Source organism: Dermacentor silvarum, chromosome 3 (assembly GCF_013339745.2).
Source record: "Dermacentor silvarum isolate Dsil-2018 chromosome 3, BIME_Dsil_1.4, whole genome shotgun sequence".
Classification (NCBI taxonomy): Eukaryota; Metazoa; Arthropoda; class Arachnida; order Ixodida; family Ixodidae; genus Dermacentor; species Dermacentor silvarum.
This window is the reverse complement of record NC_051156.1, coordinates 160501229-160528360: the sequence shown is the minus strand read 5'-3', so window position 1 is coordinate 160528360 and position 27132 is coordinate 160501229. Positions and strand designations below refer to the sequence as shown.

At 46.2% G+C, this 27132-nt stretch overlaps 2 protein-coding genes across 2 annotated transcripts in view; one reads left to right on the top strand and one right to left on the bottom strand.

The window, feature by feature from the left end:
• Positions 1-752: 752 nt before the first annotated feature.
• On the bottom strand, positions 753-3709 carry LOC119444960 (uncharacterized). The gene is made up of 4 exons (XM_049664819.1): positions 3503-3709; positions 2682-3303; positions 2433-2608; positions 753-902 (listed from the first exon to the last, which is right to left on the bottom strand). The coding sequence occupies exons 1-4, from the start codon at positions 3707-3709 to the stop codon at positions 753-755; spliced, it is 1155 nt and encodes a 384-aa protein (XP_049520776.1).
• Positions 3710-16999: 13290 nt separating this feature from the next.
• The window catches only part of LOC119445987 (scoloptoxin SSD14), a 30802-nt gene continuing 20669 nt past the window's right edge, over positions 17000-27132 (top strand). Inside the window, exons 1-4 of the mRNA XM_037710287.2 lie at positions 17000-17154; positions 21426-21845; positions 23627-23749; positions 25337-25434. Coding sequence (XP_037566215.1) covers positions 17126-17154; positions 21426-21845; positions 23627-23749; positions 25337-25434 — 670 coding nt within the window. The 5' untranslated portion in view covers positions 17000-17125. The remainder of the gene's footprint in view (positions 17155-21425; positions 21846-23626; positions 23750-25336; positions 25435-27132) is intronic.

The window sequence follows — 27132 nt, the reverse complement described above, 5'->3', positions numbered from 1 at the left end:
AGGGCATCCCTAGAACACGTCCTAATAACAAAAAAGCTTATTTTATTGAACAGATCGATACTTTCACTTATAGTTTTTCTTTTATTATTTATCCATTCGGTATGTGATAATGACTGTGGCTAATGGCCGCTTCTGGCCTATCCTCCAGAACTGGCATGTGCCACTGTGTAACACAAGTTCATTCATGAGGATTGGCCCAAGTGGCATTAGGGGTACAACATCCTGAAATGTAGCAATGGCATGTGTCGTACTTCTGTGTGCCGTGAACATGCCATCGCTTGATAAGCATAACGCTTATCTTCGCTCGATAAGCGTTACACATCGCGTTCGTCCTCGTGACAACGCTACGTAGATGCCTGACAATGTGCATCCGTGTAGTTTAGAATTGTCATTTTGGCCTAACTTGTTAGCTGTGCATTTCATAATAACAAAGATTGCATGAAAATATAGCTGGGACTCTTGTGGTGGATGAACATAAACATTGCATGAGATTAAACGTCTGATATGATGAGAATATAAAAAATTCTTTGCATCAGTGTTACTATAGTCGAGCATTCCATTAACCGTTTCAATAAATCTTTGCTTCACGTGGATTATTACATGTGCGTTGAACTTGCAAATTCTTTTCTACTGGTCGTTGCGGCTCATCTGCATTATATTACCAGATATGCAAGTAAAACCTGTCAAGGCTATTACAGAAAGACCTCAAACCACGTCCATCCTATTGATGACACCTTTTTTTTTTTTTACTCTCAAAGCAGAAAGCGTAGCTTGCGCTTGAGGGTACTTTCGGGTTGTGCGGCTTGAGCAATCTTGCGTAGTCCGATGATCAAGACACCGGAGAGAACGAGCGTTCCACCGGTGACGTTAAATATGTCAGGATGCACGTTCAAGAACACGGCCTGCAAACACACGTGACTGAATCAGTGATTGAGACCTGCCCAAAAGCATAGAGAGTAATTTTAATCAAAATGTGCGCATTAAGTGAATCGGTAGCGAAGTGTAATTGCAGCATTGCGTTTTTTTTTGCGATAAGCACACGTTTTCATAGTATCGCGTAGAAGGGCAATGAATGGAATGTACTTTTTTAATAATGAGCAAGATCTTTAATCAGAACAATGCTATGGAAGCAGATGCGGCATTTGTTACAGAAATCATCACCAGGCCGAAACAGGCATGCTGCACCTATAGGCATTTAGGCACAAACGCCAAAACAGGCATTTATTGGCACTATAAAAACGCTATAAAGGCCCTCCTTAACCTCTAATTCATACTTATATATCAAAGTGGGGTGATAGGAGTGCAAGGAACAAAATAGACATTTGCCTAATCTCCGGTGTCTAGTCATGAACATAACGAAGGCTTCCGCCTTCGGGTATGTCAGGTGTAGCTAAAGGGACTCCTGAGGACTCAAGACATGAAGGTCATGACATGCGTGTCACGTAGGTCACGAAAGAACCGCCTAGGCATTGGTGCTCGCATGGTCGTTTCGTTAACTTGGTAGGCTCCCTGCACACTGCTTCGCAAAACATCGATTCCCACAGGTGGTGGGATCTGCCGGTTTTTTAAAACCTGGAAATCGTCCATTTTCTTTAGTCTAACATCGGCACCAGAGTGTCTGCCGATCGACTCGATTTCCTCTCGATTATCATCCTTCCCCTCGTCTACCTTGAGGGACCCCCCACACGCTGCACGTTTTGCCTGTTGCTGGTGGGGCGCTATCTATTTATTAAGGTAAAAACCTTAGATCGCTCATTGACCGCCTGGAAAGTTCAATGGCACCAAAATTGACGGTACCACCATCGGTGGTTGAGCGCACGACTTTTGGTGTTAATAACGGCGAGGTTAATAGACACCGTCAATACAGATAGAGTTAAGGCACTCGAACCCATGGCCTTGTGTGGGAGTCAAATATACAACCTTATTAGTTAATTACGGCGAAGTTAATCAAGGCACAGGTAATTGAGGTAGAGTTAATTAAGGCACACAAACCCACGACCTTTATTTATTGCTGCAACTTTGTGCAGTAACGCATCCTATGCCAGTTTCCTTTCAAGGAGTCATTCTTTTAAGATTTCACTCCGTGTACACATCACGCACCTCGAATGCATACAATTGCTAAACATTACCAGAAAAAATGTATTTGCAGTCATACTCCAACCTCTGTAACTGTCAATAAGAGTACATTCATATGCATCCCACGTTTAGTAGGGGATATAGGTGCTTTTCTAAGTGTAAAGAGCATAAGTTACTCCCACTTTATTTCCCCAGCTGCACTAATGCAAGCGAATAAATTAAGAAGCATCCTGTAATTTATTCTTTTCTTGCTCACTGAATTCCGTTCTTTCTAAAGGAGGAGACAATGTGAAAATTTCATGAGAGCCATGGCTTTGTACTATCACTATTGCACATTATAAAGGAACACTTCGCACCTGCATTATAAATCCGAAGACCACGTCCGACGACGTCTTGACGATGGTCACCAAGGAAGCGCTCTCTACCTGGAGCGCCTTGCTCAGGAACATCTGGAGCGCGAATGTGAGATGAGAGATGAGCAGCAGGTATCCGATTTGCGAGCCATCGTAGAAGACCTTGAGGCGACCCATGGCTATGGATAAGATGGACACCAGGAGCATCGAGAGGCAAGCCGTAGTGAAAGACCACGACGCTCCGCGACACACCCTTGGTCGCCCGTATGCACACGGCGGTGACGCCGTTCAGCACAGCGTGACTCATTCCGTAGGCGATTCCGATGTACTGCGTCTTCGTGAACGAACCCCCCGCGGCGGCCAGAAACGGTGGCTTCACCACGAGCGTCATTCCGAGCACTGACAGGGCTACGGCCACGCCCTGGGTCCAGTGAAAAGACTCGGCGAGGAACAACGTCGCCGTGATGCCGACCATGATCGGGGTGAGGCTCGTGGTGATGGACGAGTCGGCGATGCTCAGGTAGGACAAGCTCATCAGCCTCAGCGCGGACGAGCACAGCGACAGAACGGTCCGCCCGAAGAGAAGCGGCTGGGCTTGCCTCGGTCCGAAAGGCTCCACTTCTTCCGTGGCCGCGGGGAGGATACCGATGAAGACGCCGAAGGACATGAATGTGAGCACCTCTAGCGTGCTCACGGTCTCCAGCCGCTTGATGATGACATTGACCAGGGAAAGTGCGGCACTGGTACCGCCGGCGAGTAGGATGCCCAGGATGAGGGAGTGGTAGCCGGTGCCCCTTTGACGAATCCCGGTGCTGTTCTCGGTGCTTTCGCTTTCGAGAGGCTTCAAGTCGACGCAGCTGTAGGTGCGGACCATCTGCGCAACGCCGGAGGCAGGCGACAGGGAGTGCATCAACCATCTCAGAGATGGCACGATGCTTCCGGATTTGTGAGCTTTGGTGTCATTGCTGGGTGTCGGATGCCCTTCCGTACCAATGTTTTTGGGACCTTCGCCATCTTTGACGGAGCCGGTTGCTGACGCGTTTGTGTCGATGAATGAAACAGTTGCCTCTTGCCTGAAGCCAGGTGGATGCCGATGCCCTGGACTCGCTGTTGGGATTCGGATTGTCGGCAGAAGCCACTGTCACGTTCTCAGTTCGGCCGCTGTCCCTGGGCGAGCTTTCGGTCGTGTTCTTCGCTCTTGCAGGCCTTTTGACACTATTTGCCTCGTCGTTGCCCGAGAGCGTCGAAATGGCTTCTACCTGTTCCGGTCCGCTATACATTGCACAGGAGGGCGTTGCACGAGATTCCTTGTAGAGCTCTGTGCCTCCTTACTATTGCGAATAATGCGTGTCTAAGGCTTCAACAACGCATCAATGCCTGCGATGGGGATGATGATTGCCTCCTGCGGCTGGAGAGACTTCGTCTTCTTTCCGCAGAACATTCGTTCGGCATGCTCTACGGACACGGAGCCTTCCCTGATTTATGATGAAATCCTTAATGTTTGTATGTTGGAAAGGTAATACTTGTATCTGAAGTACGTTACAAATGATTTTGCACCTTAGTTAAAGAGCGTCCACAATAGCATACCTACCGCATTTTTCCATGCCTATCCAATCGTTCCGCAGCGCAGTGGGCCATTGTGGTAGCACCAAATTCCCAGTCATTGTGTATCTGTGCTCCTTTCTTTGTCTATCTCTACTTTCCTGTCACTTTACCTCCCCCTCCCCTCTCTCCCCAGCGTTGGGTAGTAAACCAGATCTTCCCATCTGGTTAACCTCCCTTCCTTTCCCCTTTCTTCTGTCTCTCGCTCTCCCAGTCTTCTTGCACCTCTTGTTGCTAGAGCATGGACAACCTTAGATGGGAGTGCTGCTGTTTTCCCGAGCCCGCTCTTCGGCTTTAGTATGAGGTGTAATGAAAGATAGCTGACCGGACCCTGAACATGCCCCACAAACCGTGATCAACTAGGGATAGCGTCGCGTCCTCTCAGTAAATTCAGTATTGGCATCAGCGGGCTGAGATAGAAAAAAAAAAGAAATACAGGAGGCTATGCTTTCTGCGAGTTAAATTTTAGGTCTCCCGCATATTTTGCGCATGATGCTGTTCAATTGAAAGGACACGCATGTTTCTCATGTTTACCTACGTATGTTCTTATGCATACTCATTTTGTTTCTTTAAAGGTCAGAAAAAATCAACCAATAACCAATAGCCACGCAAGACCGAATTTGTTAAGTGTCGAAAATGTCTGACCAGCCGTGTTCTGGACGCTTGTGGTTGTCTGGTGCGCAATAGCACGCTATACAACCACAAGTTCGACGCCAACTAGACAACGTCTACGGCATGACTTAATCGATGGTCGAACGAGAGACTCGGGCACAGCTAGTTGGCGAAGCATTACAGTACACGATGTGGTTGGTTGCTGCTGTTTTCTAAGCAGGAAATAAAACTATCCCACGACCATGCATCGATGTGACAGGAAGAAGCAGAAGAAACAAAATGAAAGAATACTTATGGTAAAATAAGGGAATAATCGATTTGGGAAAGACACATTAAAGTATACAGGGTGTCCCAGCTATCACGCATCAGGATTTAAAAAAAGAGGGACGGCGTTAGGCGAAGCAAACCCAGTGCGTATTGTTTCCACTATGGTGGAGTAGCCGCCAGTATTTCTTTTCGTTACAGAGATTTAATTAATTAATTGCAATTAATTATCTAAATCGAGAAGTACTGTCTTAATTATCAAAATGTCAATGAGAGAGTTTTAGAGCAACATGAAAAACTCCCGATACAGCTTTCTGTTGCTGAATACATGCTACATAAATGTGTTTTTCCGAGTGTGAAAGAAGCCCGCAGTACACGCAGAATTGCAGCACGACTGGCCGTTCGAGGCACCTTGCGTGTATTCGCGGGATATATCATCCCGGGATATATCATGCAGTGCCGAGAGATCAGCAGGACTTCAAAAAAAAAAAGAAGAAAAAAATCCTTAAGATGTCTTTCTTTCCCCCAGGAGAGTTTACATTTCTTCACATTTGGTAAGCTAATATGCTTACCAACGCTCTCTGAAGCCGATGTTTAATGGTACGGCGCGAGCGGCCAAATCTCCAAATAAAGATAACAGAAAGATAATGGATCATAACTTGAAATAGTGATTTGGTCCATGTCCAATGTGGTTCTGACCTCACGTAAAAAGTTTCTCTTCACACGCATGAGAATTAGAATACTGCTGCTTGACATATTCAGGATTCACCTAGAGTACTGTAAAATAATCCACAATAATAAATTACTGAGTACATTTCAAGCACATTATAATATTAGGTCTCTAGTTATGACGCGGCAGTTAACATTGTTCGAAAAATTAAAAGAGCTTATCTTTCTGGCAGAGCGCGCAATCCTTCTCGAGTTAACTTCTGCCAGTTAAGATATTGGAAGACTATACCGCATTCTTTGAACGACATGGTGCATTGTATGGGAACCCTTCATTCGTGCCATAAGAAAAAAGAATGTCAATGGCTTTTTGCATCATTACTTTCATATCTAAAGAAGCGAAGAAGCATGCATTTCCATTTTACACTTTACCTAATTTATTACTGAAACCGCGTAAGTAACCTAGGTACATGTTTTGTGCATTCGTCAATACACCTAGGGAGGATGAGGTGTTGATTGCATTTGTACATCGACTGGGGCTTTAAAATCAAGTCATCGGTAATACTACGAAAAAATATACAAGAAGTTATGTCTTGCACTGCTCAGATTTTTTTTTTTTTCAAGCTGCGTGTCTCACGAAGGTGAAAGCATAATTTCTGTTTGAAGAGGTTTCTCGCTTGTGGGAAGTTGAACCTTACAAGGTTCAATTAATGATTTGACGGGAACCCGCCGGGGTGGCTCAGCCAGCTAAGGCGTTGCGCTGCTGAGCACGAGGTCGCGGGATCGAATCCCGACCCCGGCGGCCGCATTTCGATGGAGGCGAAATGCAAAAACGCCGTGTGCTTGCGTTGTAGTGCACGTTAAAGAACCCCAGGTGGTCAAAATTAATCCGGAGCCCACCACTTCGGCGTGCCTCATAATCAGAACTGGTTTTGGCACGTAAAACCCCAGAAAGAAGAAGATGATTTGACGGGAATATACAGGCATTATGTAATGAGCCCCACCGTATGTAGCGAAGACTCAAAACAAGTTTTACATAAAGGTCATTGTAAGCCTGCTGCTAGAAAAGAACGAGTTTTGTCTTTAATTATAGATCGGCAAGCTTGAAACCGGCATTTTGCACGCTTTTCATCCTGTTGAAGGGAACGGCTGCAGAGGAAAGCTTAAGAGACGGCTAGCGTATTTGGTCAATGCTCCTTGCTTGACAGGCAAAACACAATGGGATAATTGGTCGGCGGTGGATGCATGTCGCGTTGACGGCGCCGAGGTGAGCAGGCGCACAGCTCATGACATGCCAGATTAAAACCGGCACGTGGAGGGGCGATTTGTGGCAGCAAGGCGTGACGCGTCAACGACCCTTGCCGGTTGTGGCGCACGGTTCAGAAATTCATTCGGAGACACGCTTTCGAGTGGTTTCAAACGAGACGGACGCGATTACAGCTGACCAGATGTACTTGCGGACCGACTGGCTCTGAGAAATGACGGGGCGGCGCATGACGACGGAAGACCGTTGCCAATCGGCCGTCGCGAAAGGCTTCTTCGAGCAAGCATTTACTGAATAGGGGTACGTGAGCCCAAAGTGTCGGTCGCCACGTTTCATTGACAAAGGACCCGTAGCTACTACAGTATCGGTTTTTCGTATAGGTACGAGTGGAGAAGGGGTCACAGCAAAGGTCAATCGCTGCAGCTTCCAGGTGCCGCCTGTTCTTTAGATTTTATTGAGCCCATTGTGCTGGGCGCTGTGGCTTTCCCAGGGAGCACGCATGCTATGCACCTGTCACCCCCCGCCCCCCTTTCTTGGAACGTGGTTGTTATTTGTATATTGTTTTGAGGGAGAGGGAGAAGCGCAATACCGGAAGTGCCGGCGAACAAGATGGTCGTCGTGAACAAGATTGGTGCGTCGGCGGACCACTCACAGCCACTCCGTGGCAATTGGGTGGTAAATGCTTGGGGCGGGGCACCGAAGGGTAGAAAAGGTGGCCCCGCTGCCCCGTCCAAACGAGCCTGGACAAACTACGGTGCTATGCACCATCGACTATGTCGATATAGGGTCGCCCTATGTGCACCAGTTCCGTCTTATATGTGTACTTGTAACTTCATGTAAAGTTTTGTAAATAATTGTAAATAGAAAGTGTGTTTTGTTTTCGTCATCTCTGCCTATTCAATCTCGGAAGAAGCTACCCAGCGAACCCGTCACCGCTATTCGTAGCGGCAGAACTCCTCACTTACGTACATCGTCTCTGGCGGTGCGTCTCGGACGCCCAAGTAGAGGAGTGGGTAAAGAAGAACCTGTTGAACTTTACTGGCGCAGTCGGCAGGATTGGTTCGCAGGACAAAGACAGACGAAGACGAGCCAGACATCGCCTCGGGCGAAGCAGGAAGTTGCAACGGCAGAAGTTCGATCTCTGATCGACACCGTCTACACAGGCTTTGCAGCAGGAAGCTGTAGCGGCTGGACGCCGCAGACTCCAGTGCCTTCTCGGACGGCAACGAGGCGCGGCTGGTTTAAGGCAGCCCTCGACGACTCTCCATCAGCGGACCACGGCACCACCTTTCACCTCACATGGCGGAGCTGCCGACAACGGACACAGACGGGCGAATGGGGTGAGTTGCTTTGGTCTCATTTTATCTCGCTCCTGTTGTCGTGTTCGAGCCAACGGAAATGACGGTAGGCTGGTCAAGGACGTTGCAGAGGTACGTGTGGCCAGAAGGGATGAGCGACAGCGGCGTGGGGACAGGCGAGCTCTCGGAGCTAGAAATGCAGCGCACTTTGAAAAGGGCGCAGGAGTACCGCCAGCAGCTGGAGCTCAAGCTAGAATTAGCTAAAGTAAAGCAAGCGAGAGCTTTGCAGCAGAGCCAGGGAATTGAGGAAGTGCCGTCGAAACTAGAGGTTAGACCTCAGGAAGTTGAAGAGGGAGATCTTCCTGGTTTCAAGATCATACTGGAACGGGATGATATAGAGAGTAAGCCGCCGTTCCGGAGCAGCAACCTTCAGCAGGACTCGCACGCTTCCGCTGATAGGGTTTCAGAGGACGAACGCTTGGCGTTGGTTGGCGCGTGCGATACCGGTCGTGACGGCGTGGTCGAAGTAGAGGCGGACATCGAGGCACTAGGTGCGCTCGGCGCAACGCAGGCCGTTGAGGGTTTTGAGGCGTCGGATCCTGGTTTCAAGGATGAGGGGAGCTCTCATGGTGATAGCGCTTCTCTAATAGATGAGCAGGATACACAAGCACAACTAGTTGCAAGTCCCGACCCAGCCTGTGATAGTTATTGTGCACATGAGCTACCGACAAGCGGGCCACCACCGAGATCACCTGTTGTCATCGTGACTGACCTTGAGTATGAGTCACGTTACAGGGATGATGATGAGGGTCTCGCGCACGGGGCAGGTTGGATAACTGAGTCCGTTCAAGCTTTGGACATCGACCCCACAGTACTGCCGCAGGGATCAGACGAAGGTCGCCCTGCGGGCTCGGACGGTCGACAGCTTTGCGATGGCGGGCTGGACGTAATTTCTCTGCGGATTACAGATCCGGCGATTCCGACGAGCGATACGAGCGACGGCGCAACCATGTCAGGCATGAGCCCGCCTGCGCGCTGTGGTGAGGTAGGCACCAGCTGCAAATTTCGGTGTCACGGGTGGCCGCAATTGCATCCGATTGACGGGCAGCTGTTGAAATACAACGGAGAGTATGTTCATCGATTTTCGGAGGCAACAACAGCGGTCAGGGAGAGCTGTAGACCACTAGCGCATTTTAGTGGTGGAGGTATTCCTTGTCCTTTCAGAGCTGCGTTAACTACTCGAAGGCAGCAGTGTGCGTCGGGAGCTAGCCCGCAGTGGGGGTTAAACTTTCTGTGTCGCTCGCTCCGCGTCCGCATGTTCATCGCGACTTTGTCCGCGCACGTATTTGACCCCGGAGGCCATTAAATGTGTGTAGAGTTGGCTAGCCTTCGTAAGGTTTAAGGTAAGCCTGCAAAGGGCCTGCAATCTCGCCAGATTCCCTCAGATTAATTTATTGGTTCTAGCCAGGTCTAGAGTGCCAGCTTAGGCATGTCACGGCTCGACCACGATCAGGGGCGAGTGGTGAGACTGGGGCAACTTCATTGTGTATGAAGTGGCGAACAATGAACACGGGAACAATAATGGCGTTTACAGTGTTCGATTTCTTGTGTTGTTGTGGCGTTCAACTTTTATGTTGTTTAATTCCCTGTATATGCATGTGGTGCACGACAAGTTGCGTGCATTGAATTGAGCAGGAGTTTATGAATAACTTGAATGCCTACAGGCATTCTGTACTTTGTTGAGCAAGCGCTAGCACTTACACGGGCTCTTTTGCAGTGTATTTTTCAGCACGCGATTTTATTTTGTTTCCGCGGTGTAGCGGAGGGTCTCAGTGGGCGCAGGGTTCCCCGGGGTAACTTTTCATGCGTCTCGTTGTATTTTGTTGCTTTGACCTGCCAGTTTAGGTTATCTGTATGCTTCATGCTATTTATAATGTGGGGAGCCCTGCTGCATCCGCGAAAAAGTTCATTTGTGTTTCGTGCTTGTTTTGCTTTTGGTTTCTTTTTTTTTATGGGGAGTGTTGTTTGTTCTTACAATGCGGCACAAGTAGCACGTGAACGTTCTTGGTGCAGGCAGCGGATGCTTACCCCAGTTGTGTTCTCGTTGTACACTATTTTGTCAGGGCTTATATCGTTGAATTTTCAGGTTCTGCATGAGATGTCGCGTGTTTGAAGTGTCGCGCCAGGGTTAGAATTCAGCTGTTTTTTTTGTGTGTATTTGTTTGTAAGCTAACTAGTGCAACAGGTAGTTTGTTGTTATTTTTTTACATCCCAGGTGTAGCACCTGTCACATGGTTAGTTCGGTAGGAAGGAGCTAATCGTAATAGTAGAATGTTTACGGCAGTCTTGCAGTTTTCCTTCTTTTTCTTTTTGTCAAGCTGCTGCATAATGGCTATGTTACATGCAGCCGGCTTTTTCTGGTTTCCGCTTCGGCAACACTGTAAGCAAGTGGTTGCCTAGTCTTGGGTGGAGGGTGTAAGCCTGCTGCTAGAAAAGAACGAGTTTTGTCTTTAATTATAGATCGGCAAGCTTGAAACCGGCATTTTGCACGCTTTTCATCCTGTTGAAGGGAACGGCTGCAGAGGAAAGCTTAAGAGACGGCTAGCGTATTTGGTCAATGCTCCTTGCTTGACAGGCAAAACACAATGGGATAATTGGTCGGCGGTGGATGCATGTCGCGTTGACGGCGCCGAGGTGAGCAGGCGCACAGCTCATGACATGCCAGATTAAAACCGGCACGTGGAGGGGCGATTTGTGGCAGCAAGGCGTGACGCGTCAACGACCCTTGCCGGTTGTGGCGCACGGTTCAGAAATTCATTCGGAGACACGCTTTCGAGTGGTTTCAAACGAGACGGACGCGATTACAGCTGACCAGATGTACTTGCGGACCGACTGGCTCTGAGAAATGACGGGGCGGCGCATGACGACGGAAGACCGTTGCCAATCGGCCGTCGCGAAAGGCTTCTTCGAGCAAGCATTTACTGAATAGGGGTACGTGAGCCCAAAGTGTCGGTCGCCACGTTTCATTGACAAAGGACCCGTAGCTACTACAGTATCGGTTTTTCGTATAGGTACGAGTGGAGAAGGGGTCACAGCAAAGGTCAATCGCTGCAGCTTCCAGGTGCCGCCTGTTCTTTAGATTTTATTGAGCCCATTGTGCTGGGCGCTGTGGCTTTCCCAGGGAGCACGCATGCTATGCACCTGTCACCCCCCGCCCCCCTTTCTTGGAACGTGGTTGTTATTTGTATATTGTTTTGAGGGAGAGGGAGAAGCGCAATACCGGAAGTGCCGGCGAACAAGATGGTCGTCGTGAACAAGATTGGTGCGTCGGCGGACCACTCACAGCCACTCCGTGGCAATTGGGTGGTAAATGCTTGGGGCGGGGCACCGAAGGGTAGAAAAGGTGGCCCCGCTGCCCCGTCCAAACGAGCCTGGACAAACTACGGTGCTATGCACCATCGACTATGTCGATATAGGGTCGCCCTATGTGCACCAGTTCCGTCTTATATGTGTACTTGTAACTTCATGTAAAGTTTTGTAAATAATTGTAAATAGAAAGTGTGTTTTGTTTTCGTCATCTCTGCCTATTCAATCTCGGAAGAAGCTACCCAGCGAACCCGTCACCGCTATTCGTAGCGGCAGAACTCCTCACTTACGTACATCGTCTCTGGCGGTGCGTCTCGGACGCCCAAGTAGAGGAGTGGGTAAAGAAGAACCTGTTGAACTTTACTGTCATCTTTACTTATTCAAGCAATCACTTTTGTTCCGAGTCCAGGATGCCGAGTGGGCACTTGCGTAAGAGCCGCAGCTCAAGTGCAGCGAAAAGAAGCTGCCACGGAATGAAAGGTGTTTGGCAATCTTTACACCACTGTTTGTTCTCGTGATAACACTGCGACAAAAGCACGTAGACGGAAGCCCAAAACCGGACGCCGCTTTCACCGTAGATTGAGCCATAAATATAGAAGTAAAAGCAACAACAACGCGGCTAGAGTTATCTCGGCCTTCGAGGTCGTATACCACAGAGACAGGTCACGCACTACCCGTTGGAAAAATTCCAACGTGCGCTATATACCTGATGGAAGGGAAACTCTATATGGCGGTTGTCAAAATGCAACGCATCCGTAAAGTGCATTACGAAGCGCGACATGCTGCGTCTTAGCACCCACGCCATAACCACAAAACTGGATGATGTGTGAAGTATAATAATAATCTCGTCGTACGGGCGAGCCACAGTTTTCTAACCTAGCAAGCAAGCAAGCATACGTGCAACTATCCGGGCCAATAGAGGAGTCTGTGATCTTGCATCCTACAAACAAATCAAAGTCAGTTTGATGGCACAACTATCCTTAACCTTAACACTTGCATAGCGCTGATCGTTTTGACAGTGACGCTGGATATACTGTATACTGCTCTCACATGCGATTACCAGTTTGGAAGAGTCACTGAGGTTACAGCTACACTGAACCATACGGATTCAAAATGTGTACGAGCGAACACTGCTAGTACGTACCCCAATAATAGCTTACACACGTTTTAAACCGAAGCTTTCGTCGTCCACAATTCCATCGTTATTGCCGAGTAGATTTGCATTCACTTAAAGAAATTAAACGCATCTGGTGGCAGAATTCGAACATTTTCCCCATGCGCACCAGTCCGATGCTCAAATTATTATGCCATGATTGTACGTTCACTGTTACAGTGCCATGTGTGGATAATTCCCATGATGATGATTCCCATATAATGGCACATAACCACAATGATCTACATCTACCACAAAGGAGGATCGGTCATGAAGCGTGTCCGCGTGTTGATTATGGTAAATACCCAACGGGGGATCACGAAGAAGCGGGCGGTACATATCCTGCCAATGCCAACTACTCCTTCGAGATGGCCGCCACTTGTGAGACGATGATTATGATTTCCATACTATGTCGCATACCCACAATGGGGGATACGCCAGTAAAGCCGGCCCGGGTGTAGATTGTGGTGATGATTCCCATTCTATAGCTCACACATACAACGGTAGATTGCACAAGAAGCGGCTGGCAGATGTGGTGTAAACGCTAACTAGTTCTTTAAAAAAATTATAGGAGTTTTACGTGCCAAAACTACAATATGATTATGAGGCACGCTGCAAGTGCGGGATTCCCGAATAATTTGGACCACCTGGGGTTGTTCAACGCGAACCTAAACATAAGTACACTAGTGTTTTCGCATTTCGCCCCCATCGAAATGCGACCACCGTGGCCGGGATTCGATCCCGCGACCTCGAGCTTAGCAGTCCAACAGGTATAGACACTAAGCATCCAAGGCGGGTATAGTTTTTTTATTGAAATTAAAATAATAAGAAAGAGATGTAGTCCCCCTATAGTTCACTTGTTGATGATGATTACGATTTCCATACTATGGCACGTACCCTTGACGAGGGATCGGTCAAGAAGCGTGTTCGCATATTGATTATGATAATTAGGATTTCTATGAGAATGTACATACCAAAACGGGAGGAACGGGAGGTGGGCGAAGTAGCGGGAGGTACATATCGTGCCAGCACCAACTAGCTCTATGAGATGATCGCCGGAGGTAATGAAGATTAGGATATAATTAGTATGGCACATGCCCTCAACTTGTCCCGCCATTGCGCACTTCTAGCCTAACCTCAGTTTGGGCAAGAAGCGGGAGGTTCCATGGCACATTCCCACAACGGGGCATTGACCAAGAATTGGGAGGTGCTAGCTCTTTGAGGTGATTGTCGCGTGTTGATGACGATTATTATTTCCATACTATGGCACATACCAACAACTGACCACTGGTCAAGAAGTGGCCGGTAGACTTAAAATTAATATAAGAAACGAAGAATTACAAGCCCATTTAATGTTTCTCACATTGCGTAGCACCGGTGCGCGAGCGCACATGGACGCTCCAGGCTCCTTTCCGCCACAGACCGCGAGTAAAATAGGCAAATGCGATTATATAGGATTTCAATGACCGCTTCACGAAAGCGGCATTGCAGGCAGATTCCAATAAGTACGTTGGACCTGCTCTGTTTTTTTCCGGTGCTGTCATGTGCAAAGCGTATTTGAAGCGTTCTATTGACCCTTTTCGTGGAGCAGTTTGTTTTAGAGAAACAAGATGGCGCTTACGGCGGCGCGCCATACATCTCCTCAGCGACCGCGCACGAATACGAAACCATTACCGCTTCTACCTTGCTTCTGTGCGATCAACTATCGGAAATGCAACTGAAACGCTAACGCACTGTGCTCCAATCATGCTAGATTTAATCATGTGGATTGAAGATGTGTGCAGTAGTTGGCTGCAAAAAATAGTGACTGGCATGTTAAGGAATGGCATGAATCTGTGTGGCCAAGTTCGCGGACCGCTGCTGCAACTGTCCGAACATGTTACCGGCACTTCGAGATGTACGGCTTTCCTCGAGGATACAGAAATTTGCTCATCCACCAGCATTGTATCGCTAACCTTCAAAGAAAGGGCTTCAGCCCCGGAACGTCGGCAAGTGTGAGTACCACTCGTTAAACAATGACAAAGAGAGTAGTGCCGCTTCCTGTCATAGTAAGTTTCGCGCACGTTACCTGTACACATCTTAAGCCCACTCTATTGCCCACGTGCCAAGAATAAGTGAATGGGCGCACAAATGAATATATGTGCACTATATACTCACAATAACTGACCGACTACACCGATGGCGCACGAATGGTCGACGAATGGTTTCGTGACGGTCCACAAGAGTAAACGAGTTACTAACGGTAATATATATTTGCTACAAGGTATTACAGTGTACAAAACAGCTACGTTTCAAGCCTTGTGCGCAGCAAAAACAAATCTATCGGAACTGAGCACACCCGCGAGCGATTAGGGCGAAAATAATCAGATAGTGGCCGGACCGAGGTACTTTACTGAGTCAGAAACTGACAAACCGCTGCTTCAAAATATTTGCCAAATAAAGTACAAAGAGCAAAGCACACTAATCCTGATTCAATTCCTGAGGGGAATGTTTGGATAGCTTCGAATACATATTTCACCCCGCTATTAGAGCAAGCACCATACACGCTGCTCGCGCCGTTTGGACATAAGTTAATCAGCTCCGAAAGCGCTTTTGCATGTCCTCTGAAGCTGTGATCAAAGCTTCGTGTCGTTCGCCCAGTCACCGTCTACGATATCTCCCAAAACAGAAGTTTTCTAAGCCGCGCCGGCGTCATACACTTCCATTGAAAACAAGGAGGCAACGGAGGCAGTTGAGGCAAGCAATGGACGCGTCACCACGTGATCAAACATGGGAGCGCCCACGGGATCGCCGCGAAAAGGGTCAATAGTATATAAGCGCTCGTCTTGATGGCTAAGTTTCTTTTCGTTCGGTTGAGCAAGAATTAATAAATTATCGCAGTGGTTAATATTTCTGGAGAACGTCACACGCGGTCTACATAACCAAGATGTTGTTTTGGGATAGTTTTAACGGTGAAATGAATTTTCATTCTTCTCTTCGATCAAGAAGTGATGGGCTTTTCTTTGTGGGACAAAAAGGGTGAAGTCTTTTAAGCTCTATTATTACCAATACTATTCATGTAAACACATAGGAAACAATTAAAAAGAACCGAAAGCAGGCTAGCGATTGTCTCATAAAAGGGACACCACGCCTAGCTTTTTGAAGAGGAGAACAGAAAGCGAAAGACAACAAAGATAAAAGAAAGTGTTAAGCTCCTAAAACACACAGGAGAAAAACTATTGCGTTTGTTTTTACAAAAGAAGCATTGGTTGTATGACTGGCGATCTAGCGCAAAATGTTTCTCTAGGGGGCTTTTTCGCAAAATTTGATTCTTTGCCCATTTTTTGTAAAACCGTTTCAGGCCTCTTTTGCGCCGGACCTTCCAGTCATGCACATACACCTTAAATGTCATTCCAACACACTTGTAAACCGGAGTATCGGCGTTATATCTGGGACAGTGCTGCCCTCAATCAAGCCAAATTAAATTACATTCTGAGGAATTGCATGCCAGAACCACGATCTATTTATATGACACGCCGTAGTGGGAGGATTCGGTCGAAATCAGGCTCAATTTTCTTGAAATGTATAGATTTCAAGAAAATAATGTCAAGCTCTATTTCATTTACTCTGGTACTTTTGTTATACTGAAATACGAAGATCCAAAGGCTGTCACCGCTCAATGTCGCGGTGTGATTACGTTTGCAATAATACAGTAACTCTCAGGTTCCGACATATAGTGAAACATAGTAAAGAATGCATATTTTAGGAGGAGTCACGGGATGAGTGGCAGTTTTGTTTCCTTGACCGGTAATTCACCGGCGTCTAGTTAGTAAGACGGTGGTAAACAGTTATGACGCATTGCCTACGTCTAACAGATCTGTAGTCGTTTATCAGTGATACTAAATATTATGAACGCGAGAAAACAGAGATGCATTTTCAAGTAAAGTAAAGTGGCAGAAATAAATAACGTTTACCTTAACTACCAAAATTAGTGTAGTCGCATTTACCAGGCGTGCCGTAAACCTTGTAAAGCGGTTCGTGCCTCAGTGGGCTCCTCGACTTATCACATGAAAACACTTATGTGGGGGTACTACAGTCCGTAAAACTAAAGCACGGGTGGCATCCTAAAGCCGGCACAACTTGAAAATACAGAATAGCTCCTTGTTGGATGGCAGCACGGCAATGAGTGAGCGCAGCGTCAAAGCACTTTCGCCAGCTAATCCGACGGACAGTAAACACGTCTGGCCAATACGTAGTCGTGAAACGATGTGTTGCCGTAATCTCTGAAAAGAAACAAAACTATAGCACTGGGAAGGACGTCTTATCTTTGTGGCTGCTAGTGTAATATTTGTTTGTTGGCGTTTCCTTCCAACGGTAAGAACAGGCGAATTGTGTCTAGAGCAGCGTCACTCCGTGTTCAGGTCTCGGACCGCCCTGAACATCTGCGATTTCTCTGGAAGCAGGGAAAGGAACATACTTGCGTGCCAAAAAGATGGTCTCACTACGGCGGCGACGTGATCCGTGAGTTTTAAAAGGGGCTTATTTTCTTGTAAAGAATTCTATATATTCCATCTACAATGAATTTCGCGCGTAAGTTCAGTTAGCAATTTGAGACTCCTGCGAAATCTTGCCTTCGGCTATTCTGAGGACCTGGAGCGGCTTTTAGCAATTGAATTTGTGGCGTTTTCGCAAATACATCTTAATTCTTAATGGAGTATCTCAATGAAAATTGTAAGAACAGTAAACTATTTATTTTTCGCTCCTGTGTGCCCAAATTTGCACACGGAACGATGAATTCAGCTCGTAAAGAATGATCATCACGGGTATATTCACATTGTGTACATTTTCCTTCTCGAAAGCCTCTGCTCCGTGTCACACATAGCAGACAATGCTCGAAAGCATAGAGAGACTTCTGTCCCTGTTCGACATTCGCGACAAAACGGTATAACGTCTCGCTTAAATAAAACGTGATACTGGTATGCATCAAATCATTCGATGTACCGTTATATCTCACGCTTCTATTTGCAAACAGTGCGCGTCTATTATAAAAAAGTCCCTGCAGATCTGAACCTATTTACCACCAATGGAGCAGAGTGATACGTGTCTGCGACCAGCGGCCACAGCGACCCACTTGAGATCGAGGCCATAGCCATAGTCCGAGAGTTATATTTTGCGAGGCACTACTTCCGTAGCTACCACAGAATTGCCTGCTAAAACTGCAAAAGTAAACCATATAACATACAGAGAACATATCATAAGAAACCAACAAACAGTGACACCAAGGACAACATAGGGGAAACTACGTGTACTTATTATTTGAATTAAAGAAATGATAAATTAATGAAAATTAAAATGGATGAAAATACAACTTGCCGCAGGTGGGCAACGAACCCACGTCTTCGCAGTACGTGTGCGATGCTCTCACCATTGAGCTACCGCGGTGCCGTTTTCCCATCCAATTTCGGGTGTATTTGTCTTACAATTAGAATTAATCCTGGGAGTGTTAGCCAGCGCCACCGCTCACAAACCTATGATGCATATCGTGGCCAGCTAAGTGGGCTGGCCACGACTGAAAGCTTCCACAAACGCCACAAAAACGTTACTATGGGTCCTGCGTTAGGTTTACAGCGCCTAATCGAAGTTTGGAGGTTCAAATTCAGCATATTGAAATTGACAGGCTCAGCTTCGTGGCGTTAAGCGCTTGATTTAGAAGATGCACGAGAAATAACTAAAATACATGGGTACCTCCGAAAATGCATCACAAACATAATGAAACAAAAAAATATGCCGACTTAAACAGCATCATGAAAAATTTAAAGCAGTAAACACCTCTCTTCTAAGTGCTTGGTGCATAAAAGGTCATGTTGGGACTTAGAAAAATTTAATTAGTCTTTGTAATGAGGGCACATTTTTGTCAGTGGCGGTGGCGGCAGAGAAGGAGAAAGCACCACGTGTAATTTCATGCCTACAGGTTGCGAAATGTTCTCTAAAGTGCCTGGAGTGCACAATAATGACTCGATCATCACTGACAGGGTACAGCTTGCCAGCTTCACTGATCTTGGAATAATGAATAGTAAGAGTAGCGTAAGTCCTCTAAGAGCTCTTTTCGTCGCAGTATTCGATTTTTATAGTTCAGGTTATGTTCCCGTCATGCACTCGGAGCGAAACTACGAAGCATACCGAAATAGTCTACACCCGAGAAGCGCGCAGCCGTATGCTTGAAAAATGTAACCTGTTCTACACCGTTTGCAGAGCGAGACATTCCTGAGAGCGATCAGAGTATCCAATCTGGTTGTCAGCAACTGCTTGCGTGCGAGGCAGTTGGCGTGTGAGCTGTGACAAAATCAGCAGTCAGTAGATCACTCTGATCGTCCGTAATGAATAGTACGTGGAGAGTGCGACGTTGCGGGTAAAGTCTACTGATATACACGCCATATCTGGCAATGCTGCTTCTGAAACAAGAAATACAAATATTTAGAAACAGGTAGTTGTTCCGACGATGCATTATAAATTTACACTCAGAGGTAGAGAAATTTCCTACATTGAAGTACGTTCTCCTCTGGAAGCAGAAAGTGTCAAGTGGTCGATAACACAGAGGTTTAGCCATCCTAACGAGGTAGTGCTTAGATGAGCTGTTTTCACTCTAACACCAAATTAAAATTATCCGGTAAGACTTTGGGGTGTATAAATTAAATCTGTTTATACATATCATTGCCTAATATAAAACCTATAGGGGTCATGTGTGTAATGGCTTCGTGTTAGATGTGCCACACCGTTTGAGTAGGCCTTACCTGCCTAAAGCACTTTATGCAAAAACGCACCGCATATTCACACGCAGAGTGGCTGGAGAGAAGGTTATAGTTATATACGAATCGTTTTCATTCGCTGTCTAATGAAATCCTGCCCCCTTCCTTTCTGACCCATCTGTGGTGAGCTGAAAACAGTAGATATGGGGTCTAGAATTGCGTTGGACATTTCTGTGTCTTTTTTTCATCACTTAGCTTATTTTACTCTAAGCTTCTAAACATTTGCAGTACCATGCGAAGCTTATGGCTCGGATCACTTCCGCAGCGTTAATCAAATTACTTCTCATATTTCCAGCTATACAAATATCGCAAGCTTATGCGGCCTTCAAGAGTGAGGCTATGCGGGAGAGTGGTGGATACAACAAATTTCTGCCACGGCGTCACAGAGATTGTTTAATCGACAGTCGTGGAATACAACTATAAGACCGAACGTTTTCTGTAGCAGTAATAGTCCAATGCTATTCCTTTTCGCGGTTCATCATTGGTTCGACTAGCGCTCCACCCACATTATCACCTGTATCTTCCGGCTGAGAACAGTAGAGATGACAAGAAGGGAATAGAAACAGTGTAAAAGGAATTATTGCATTACACGGCCCTATAGGACTCAAATACGCCATCTCTAACGTCCATAACCAGGACCAATATTCCCAAAGGTGTTCTTCCGTAAAACATTTTTTTCTATATTTTTTAATACTCCACGTTGGGACGCCCGCCCACTCATGATGACGACCCTAGTATAACCGTAGTTACCGAAGCAGCACTTCTTCATAATAACAATAATGGTTTATTTCCGCAAGTACATTGCAAGGAAAAAGAGGGAAAAATTGCCTAAGGCAACTTGACTAGCCCCAAACTTCCAGGCATTGGCTGCAGTATGGAGGAAGAGTACGTTACAAGCATATTCGTAAAGTGAACATACCGCTAACAATGAAATACTGCTGTACCTTATACAATATTATACATACGAAAAAAAAAGCGATAAACGACAAAAAGTGGCTTTGCACATACAAACATAAAACAACACAAGAATCAGTGTGCATAGAACAATAATAAGGGTGCAATACAATCAGCGATTACTGGCATTTACCGGAAATCTCAACCGGCCCCTCAACTAGGGGCGCTTCGAAGAAACTGGTAAAGTTCCAGTTGCAGAAGCTGTTTTTCTCACATGTTTTTATTTAAGAGGACTATCGAATTCACCTTGTGGAGCCGTATCTTGTAGCAATTTCTTATGAATTTTTCCACCCGTTCTTTTTTTTTTCATTTGTTATTCGACGGCACAAAGCTGCATCACCACTGCTGCTGGAATCGGTCCTACGGTGGTTCGGATTACAATAAATGAATAACCACGTTGCCGTGCCTCGCGCATTGACTCGCGTTATGATCAGCTACTTTAATATGAAACTTTGCGAATAGTTTTCATATTTAAATTTTTGCCTCCTGTGAGTTGCCAGTTCAACTGCGTTAAGTACGTCATGTGCCCGTAGCATCGTACCGCAGCATTAGAGTCACTTTAATGTAAGAATTTATTTCACCTAATTCCTTGCTTACTTATCATCCACCACTCGTAGCCAGCCGATCTCGGCGACAACGTAGGCGGCGCGCCGATCGCCGCACTGACGAAGTGTGAGAAGGAGTAGCATTGGAGTAGAATGTTTACTATACACCAGCGAAGACGCATCGCTGTAGGCAGCTCTGCCCAAACACAAGGAATGCGTACGACGTATACCTGCAATATAATTAAATTGGCCCCCGTTTCTTAATATTACGAAGATTTCGGTGTTTGTTTTTCAAAAGTTTTCTGCAAATAGCAAGCACCTCCGTGATGCTCCAAAGCACAACACCACGATCGCGCCACATCTTTACTAGAAGATTGTGGTATGTGAACTATTTATTCGACAATGTTTGTTGCCTTTCGTTTTATTGCTATGATTCGATTGCCGTTTAAATAAACAACAAATCTATTTTCTTTTTTGCATCTCGCAGGTGCGGCTTTATAGTGGCATTAGGTGTGATCATACTTGTATTAGTATGCGCACGTTCTCAAGAAATCACAGGTCAACCTGACGCACCCACTACTGAGCCAAACGCACTATCAAATGAGCTTGTGTTTACGGCAGCTCCGCTGGAAACAGAAGCTCCAGCGACGACCACGCTCAGCGACACTGCCACAGTGCTCGAGTCAACTTCTGGAGACACTGAAGACACGGGGTTCACTGGTACCGAATCTGCTGCTGGCACAGCTTCTGAATCTGCAACGACGACAAACTCTGCTTCTACACCACTCGGAGAAACTGGATGCGATGACGCTCCGGCGGAAGATCCCATCGCTCCGGGTTCCGAACTTGGGAACTTTAGTCACTGGGCCGTGGCGACAGACGCAGCACCATGCGCTAACGTGACCAGGTAAGCAGAAGTTCGTACTTATACCTCAGGCTGGCAACAACATTATTCGGAGCAGATCATGAATTAGGCTAACAAAACAAGCTGCGGTTTATGGCTAAGACATCCTCAACTTCCCGTGTAGACTTTGTTGCCGAAACTCGTCATCGCTATTTTCCTAGTATCCGAATCGATGGCCGGTAAATGAGGAACAAATAATCAGAATGAAAAAAGAAAGGACAAAAGGATCTCGAAAGCTTCTCTACCAGATCGTCCGTGTTGTCGTGCTTGAGTGAAAAGACAAATAGCCGTCAAAAATATCGACGACGCAAGCACCAAGCGTCCAGAGTTTAAATATTCATGATTGCTTCACAAATTAACGCTCACTACGAAAGCATAGCCAGGTTGTTGAAACTCAATGTGCGAAACAGATGTGCGGCTTAGAACCGGTCGGCCTTCAAGAACGCTCCGTTTGAGATAACGGACGCTTTTCAAGCCGCGCGAGTGAGTTGTAGTCAGCCGACGTATGATGCAATTGTGGTAACAGTTAGAAGCTGTGCAGTGTGCACTCGTTGGTGTTTGAACTTTGCACGCGCTGCGCACTATTCTGGCAGAGCTTATGTCACCCTGTGCTGCTGCAGCTGCGCCCACAAAGAAACAGTTTGATGGAAACTCTAAGGAGGTAATGTATAAATGATTGAAACCCTGACGTCAAACAAAAGGAACAGTCAGTGATGGCAGCTGGTATATGTGCAGTCGACATGCGTTCCAGCGGCAACTGGCAATCTCCGCTTATAGGAGCACTAGGCGGCATTAGCCTACTGTGGCGAGGCAAGATTAGTGATACCATGCGTTGTGAGAGCAGCTTCATCTTGCCGTGCTGCTGGTACCACACGTTTGCTCTCTTAAAAAAATAACCATGTAGAAGTTTAGGCCAACGGTGCGTAAGAAAGCATTATCATGTCATTCCACTCATGTCACTACACCTAGTAGACCAGAAATCCTCACTTTACTTGAGAAGATACGGTAGCGGATAACCTTTGAAAGGTCATCGCGTATGGACTTGTGAGTCGGAATGAATAAAAGCTGCCAATTTTTCAATGCAACAAAAGCACGGAAAAATTGAAGCAAAGCGTAGTTCAAACAGGTAACAGAGGCAAAGTTTACAGCTCTTTCAAATTTCTGAATGCTCGTGCCCTGCGAAGTTGTCAGAAAGGTAAACAAAAGTTTTAGAGAGCGCGACCCGAAGACACAAATGCTTAGCGCTGTTTAAAGCTCTTGTTCACAAGATGTACCAACGCAGCCCAAATAAACACGATATCGCAAATGCTGAGTAAACTGAAAATAAAGGTAGCGCGAGCCTTGAAGTCACCAGCGAGCTCAACTAATTATATATGTCATGCGATGCCGCGGTACAATAACCCTCTGCGGTTCCGTCAGTATGGAAGTCTCTGCCATTTTGCGTATTATCATCATGGTATGTCAGTGCCTGCAAAAGAAGGCGCGATGTTGTTACAGATACCATGGTCAAAGGGATATAAACACATGGCAGGCGTGCGTTCATCTATATAAAAACATGCTTAACTTTATCAAGCCACATGGTCGGTCTGCTTTAATATGTAACCGCAACTCAGTTTTGGCTATACAATGCCGTCATCGAGCATTGTAGAATAAACGAGCAATGCAGGGCAGGGTCACGCCTCTGTAGTGGTGTATGCTCTCTCCATACGACGGCTGATGTTATGTTGTTGAGCTGATGTTATATTATGCTGTGGCTGACTCCTTCATTCTCGCTTTCTGCTTAGGAACATTATGAAGAAAGGCGGCAACCTCGCTGACGCTGCCGTGGCCACCATGCTGTGCATGGGCGTGGTTCTACCGCAATCTATGGGAATCGGCGGGGGATTCATGGCCACCATATATCTGAGGTAAAAACTCCTCTACGGTGCTACCTACATTCCTAAAGAAACAGTATCACAGGCGCAATAAGTGCGAAACCGCGTTATTTAGTATCGCCCGTTTTGTTGATAATATATACAATTATGGTGATTGTGGAGATGCCACACAAGTGACCACGCATACGTGTAACCTCCTTCCTAATCATGCGTAGAGGACTATTTGAGGTAGTTGACCATGACGACATAATAGAAAAATATCTGGAAGCAATAGAGTAGAGGCGTGTGTGACAAAATAGTTGAGCAACGCATCCTATCGGCAATTGTATATGGTTTTGGGAGCACGTAAGAGAAATGAAGCTGGTCAGAATGAAAGTGCTTTTGCGTTATGGTTGTTGTTTTTTGACGTTAAAGTCCCTCAAAGCAATCAATCAATGAATGACTCAAGAAACCCGGAAATAAGGACATAAAAGAAAATCGCGAAAGCAATGTGCATCTCATCCACTTCGTGTGAGAAAATGGACGCTTTCAAGCCGCGCCAGTGAATTATAGTCAGCCAGAGACAAAAACCAGCTGCCTATCTTTCTGGGGCATGGTGTAGAAAAGGGAGACAGAGGGGGAAGAAAATGCACTATGAAGGTTAGATCTTGCCTATTTCTTGTTTTATATACAGAATAGAAAAAAGGCGCTTTTGGGCCGACGCCTATAGATTCATCAGGAATCCTTGCATTAGTAGTCATCGCAAACTGGAGGATTAACGGGGAGCAGCAGGAACACATAGCACCTGGTTCTCGTCCTTGTTCAGCAGACAGGATTACAGTTTTCCATTTAGCGTACGGAAGCGGCGACACGCCAGAGTCAATACGAGCCGTGGTGCCCACGAGTTGTGTCAGGGAGAAGCACGACTTCTCGAGTAATCGTTCCTGTGTAGAAGAAAACAAGATAAGCACCAAGCATTATCTTGTACCTTGTTTAAATATTCATCTTGCTTGTTGTCTGGCTGAGGCTGCTGGTGTGCACGTATTTGGAATTATTGGAAATAGAGAAACAAAGCGCGATCACTGTTATTGTTGCTGACAAATGCGAAAACAAAATAAACCTTACATCCTACATTTGTCCACAATATGTGAAATGCTCTAATTACATTCTACTGTGAAGCTGAGGTGCAATTTTTGCTTTGGTAACATTTAACGAATGAATGCTAAACAATTTTGTGCCATCGTCAAGTGAATGTAAGTAAAAAAAAAAGAGAAACAAAGGATCTCGAAGAATATTCTGCGCCCATTTCGAAGCTGCCACTTGCTCTAGCGTGTCACCAGGCAACAAAATATTAAAATTAAGTTTGACTAAATCGACAGAACCACCAAAGTAACAAACTATTTTGTAATATTGAACGTCGCGGGATATACACGCGAGAAATAGTCATGCACATGACAACACAAGGAATTTCATGCCAAGCTATAGGCGCATAAAAGAGTGAAATTATTGCTCTAGCTCTTCTTCCAGTGTTACTGCCTTTAGAAATGCGAGTCAAAAATGTATATACAATCTCAAATGTAGGCTGTGATGACGAAGCATTGCACGAATTATTTTTATTAGTTTTTTTTCTGTTTCGCCCAGGCACGCGAAAAAGGGGTTGACATTGATTGCAAGGGAAAGGGCTCCAGGTGCAGCTACATGGGACATGTTTGTCGGCAACGAGACATTGGCCAGGAGAGGTACGTGTTTTTACTTAGTCGTTCTTGAATGAGTGAAAATCTTTTATTACGAGAAATCTAAACGCCGTCATGATGCTTCCGCTTTACATTGCATCATGTGTCAGTTTCGCGTGAGTGCAGAAACACTCATAATTACGTAATTTTCAATGGCCTTTCCGCCGATGACCGTAGCAGTCGCTTCTGCTTGACTATTCATTTACGGTGATTTTCAATGGCACTGGTCTCATCTGGGCTTTCGAAATCTACAGGACAATGGAGAGCACTCTTGTCATTAAGTTAACTGACATAGGTTTTCTAAAAGCTGTTTCGTAGTAGAACGCTTCAGAATAACTTTTTAGCACTCGAATGACAAACCTTACGCCTCGCAGAGTGTCAGACTTAACTATGGATCAGCAGTAGGCTACTTCACACTCCGCAGTTGGCGTGCATGCTTTTGTAGTGTCTTGGTTATCATGAATGGACGGAATTTACGTCGAGCGCTCAGTCCTCTCGTGGGATTTCTTGTAAGGCCTGGTTCGCACAGCCGTCATCCATTCCTTCCCGATCCCGCCCCAGTACCAGCGTCCGATTGGTGAGATTGTTTTATCGCCAGTTTCTCGTCAACAGCGGGACGCCGGGCGTATTATAGGAGCAGTGGCCAACGTCACCGTCATCCAGTTTTCCAGGAGCAACCAGTGAGACAACACTCTCTCACGACGGACGCCGGTGCCGTGACGGTGACGGGACGATGAGAGGATGGCGGCTGTGTGAACCAGGCCTAAGTGCGTAGCTCAAAAGCGCAAGAACAGCCCAGGTGGCATTTCAATGCAAAAGCGAACAAGCATAAGATCGACGGTGATGGTTGTTATCCGACAGAAATGCCTAACGTGCAAGACACTCTGACAACCTTAAAATGCATTGTGTACCAAATGCAGAAGATTTCATTAATTAGAATTGGCTGTCAGCGCGGCAATTTTTGAAAATTGGAAGGCAATTCAAACTCTAGTTGAAGTCGATTGAAGACAATGTCTTCCTGAGTGAGTTTTGGGGTAAGAATGGGGCGGAATCACTGCACACGGCTTCCTGTCGCGTCAACCCTCTGGTAGGGGGAGCATTGGATTGCACGAATTTTTTCACTGCGCTATTTTTGAGATATGCCCACATTTTTTTTTACTGCACGACTGTCACGATTAGCTGACATTTTAGAAGAATCGACATTCGGGCAAGTTGGTAGTGGTTTAACATCTTGAAGGGGCAGCGCAAGACGACAAAGACACAGGGCCGGAAAGACACAGGACAGCGCTGAGCTTGCGACTAACTCTGTTAGAAAGCATACACATACTTAAATACTGCGATCCACACCCACATGTTTTCCTATCGATGGCGTCATTATTAGTGCACATGCAAACAGCAAAACCCTGCAATTTAATGCTATACTATGAAGCGGTTTAAAAATTTAAATTCACTGTCATGCAAAATTAATGACGGCTTGCTAACACAACGCGTTCCTTTTTCCTGATATGGTAGGCCTCAACAACCTCCCTCGTAGTGTGATTGTTATGTGCGGAAAGAATTTCGGTATCTTCAAAGATTGCAGCACACCCATGTTCAGAGCAATGCCGCACGACATGTGAATAGGTATTCTCCGATAGCGAGCGCCCATGCTCTGACACTGTAGAATGGGAGTTGTTTACCAGCTTCCGTTTTCCTGCGGTCACG

Coding starts and splice junctions, on each gene's coding strand:
- LOC119444960 (XM_049664819.1), bottom strand. CDS start 3,709: ATGTATAGCGGACCGGAACAGGTAGAAGCCATTTCGACGCTCTCGGGC. Junction 2,609..2,681: donor GTGCATACGGGCGACCAAGG/GTGTGTCGCGGA, acceptor TCTTATCCATAG/CCATGGGTCGCCTCAAGGTC. Junction 903..2,432: donor TCTTCGGATTTATAATGCAG/GTGCGAAGTGTT, acceptor GTGTGTTTGCAG/GCCGTGTTCTTGAACGTGCA.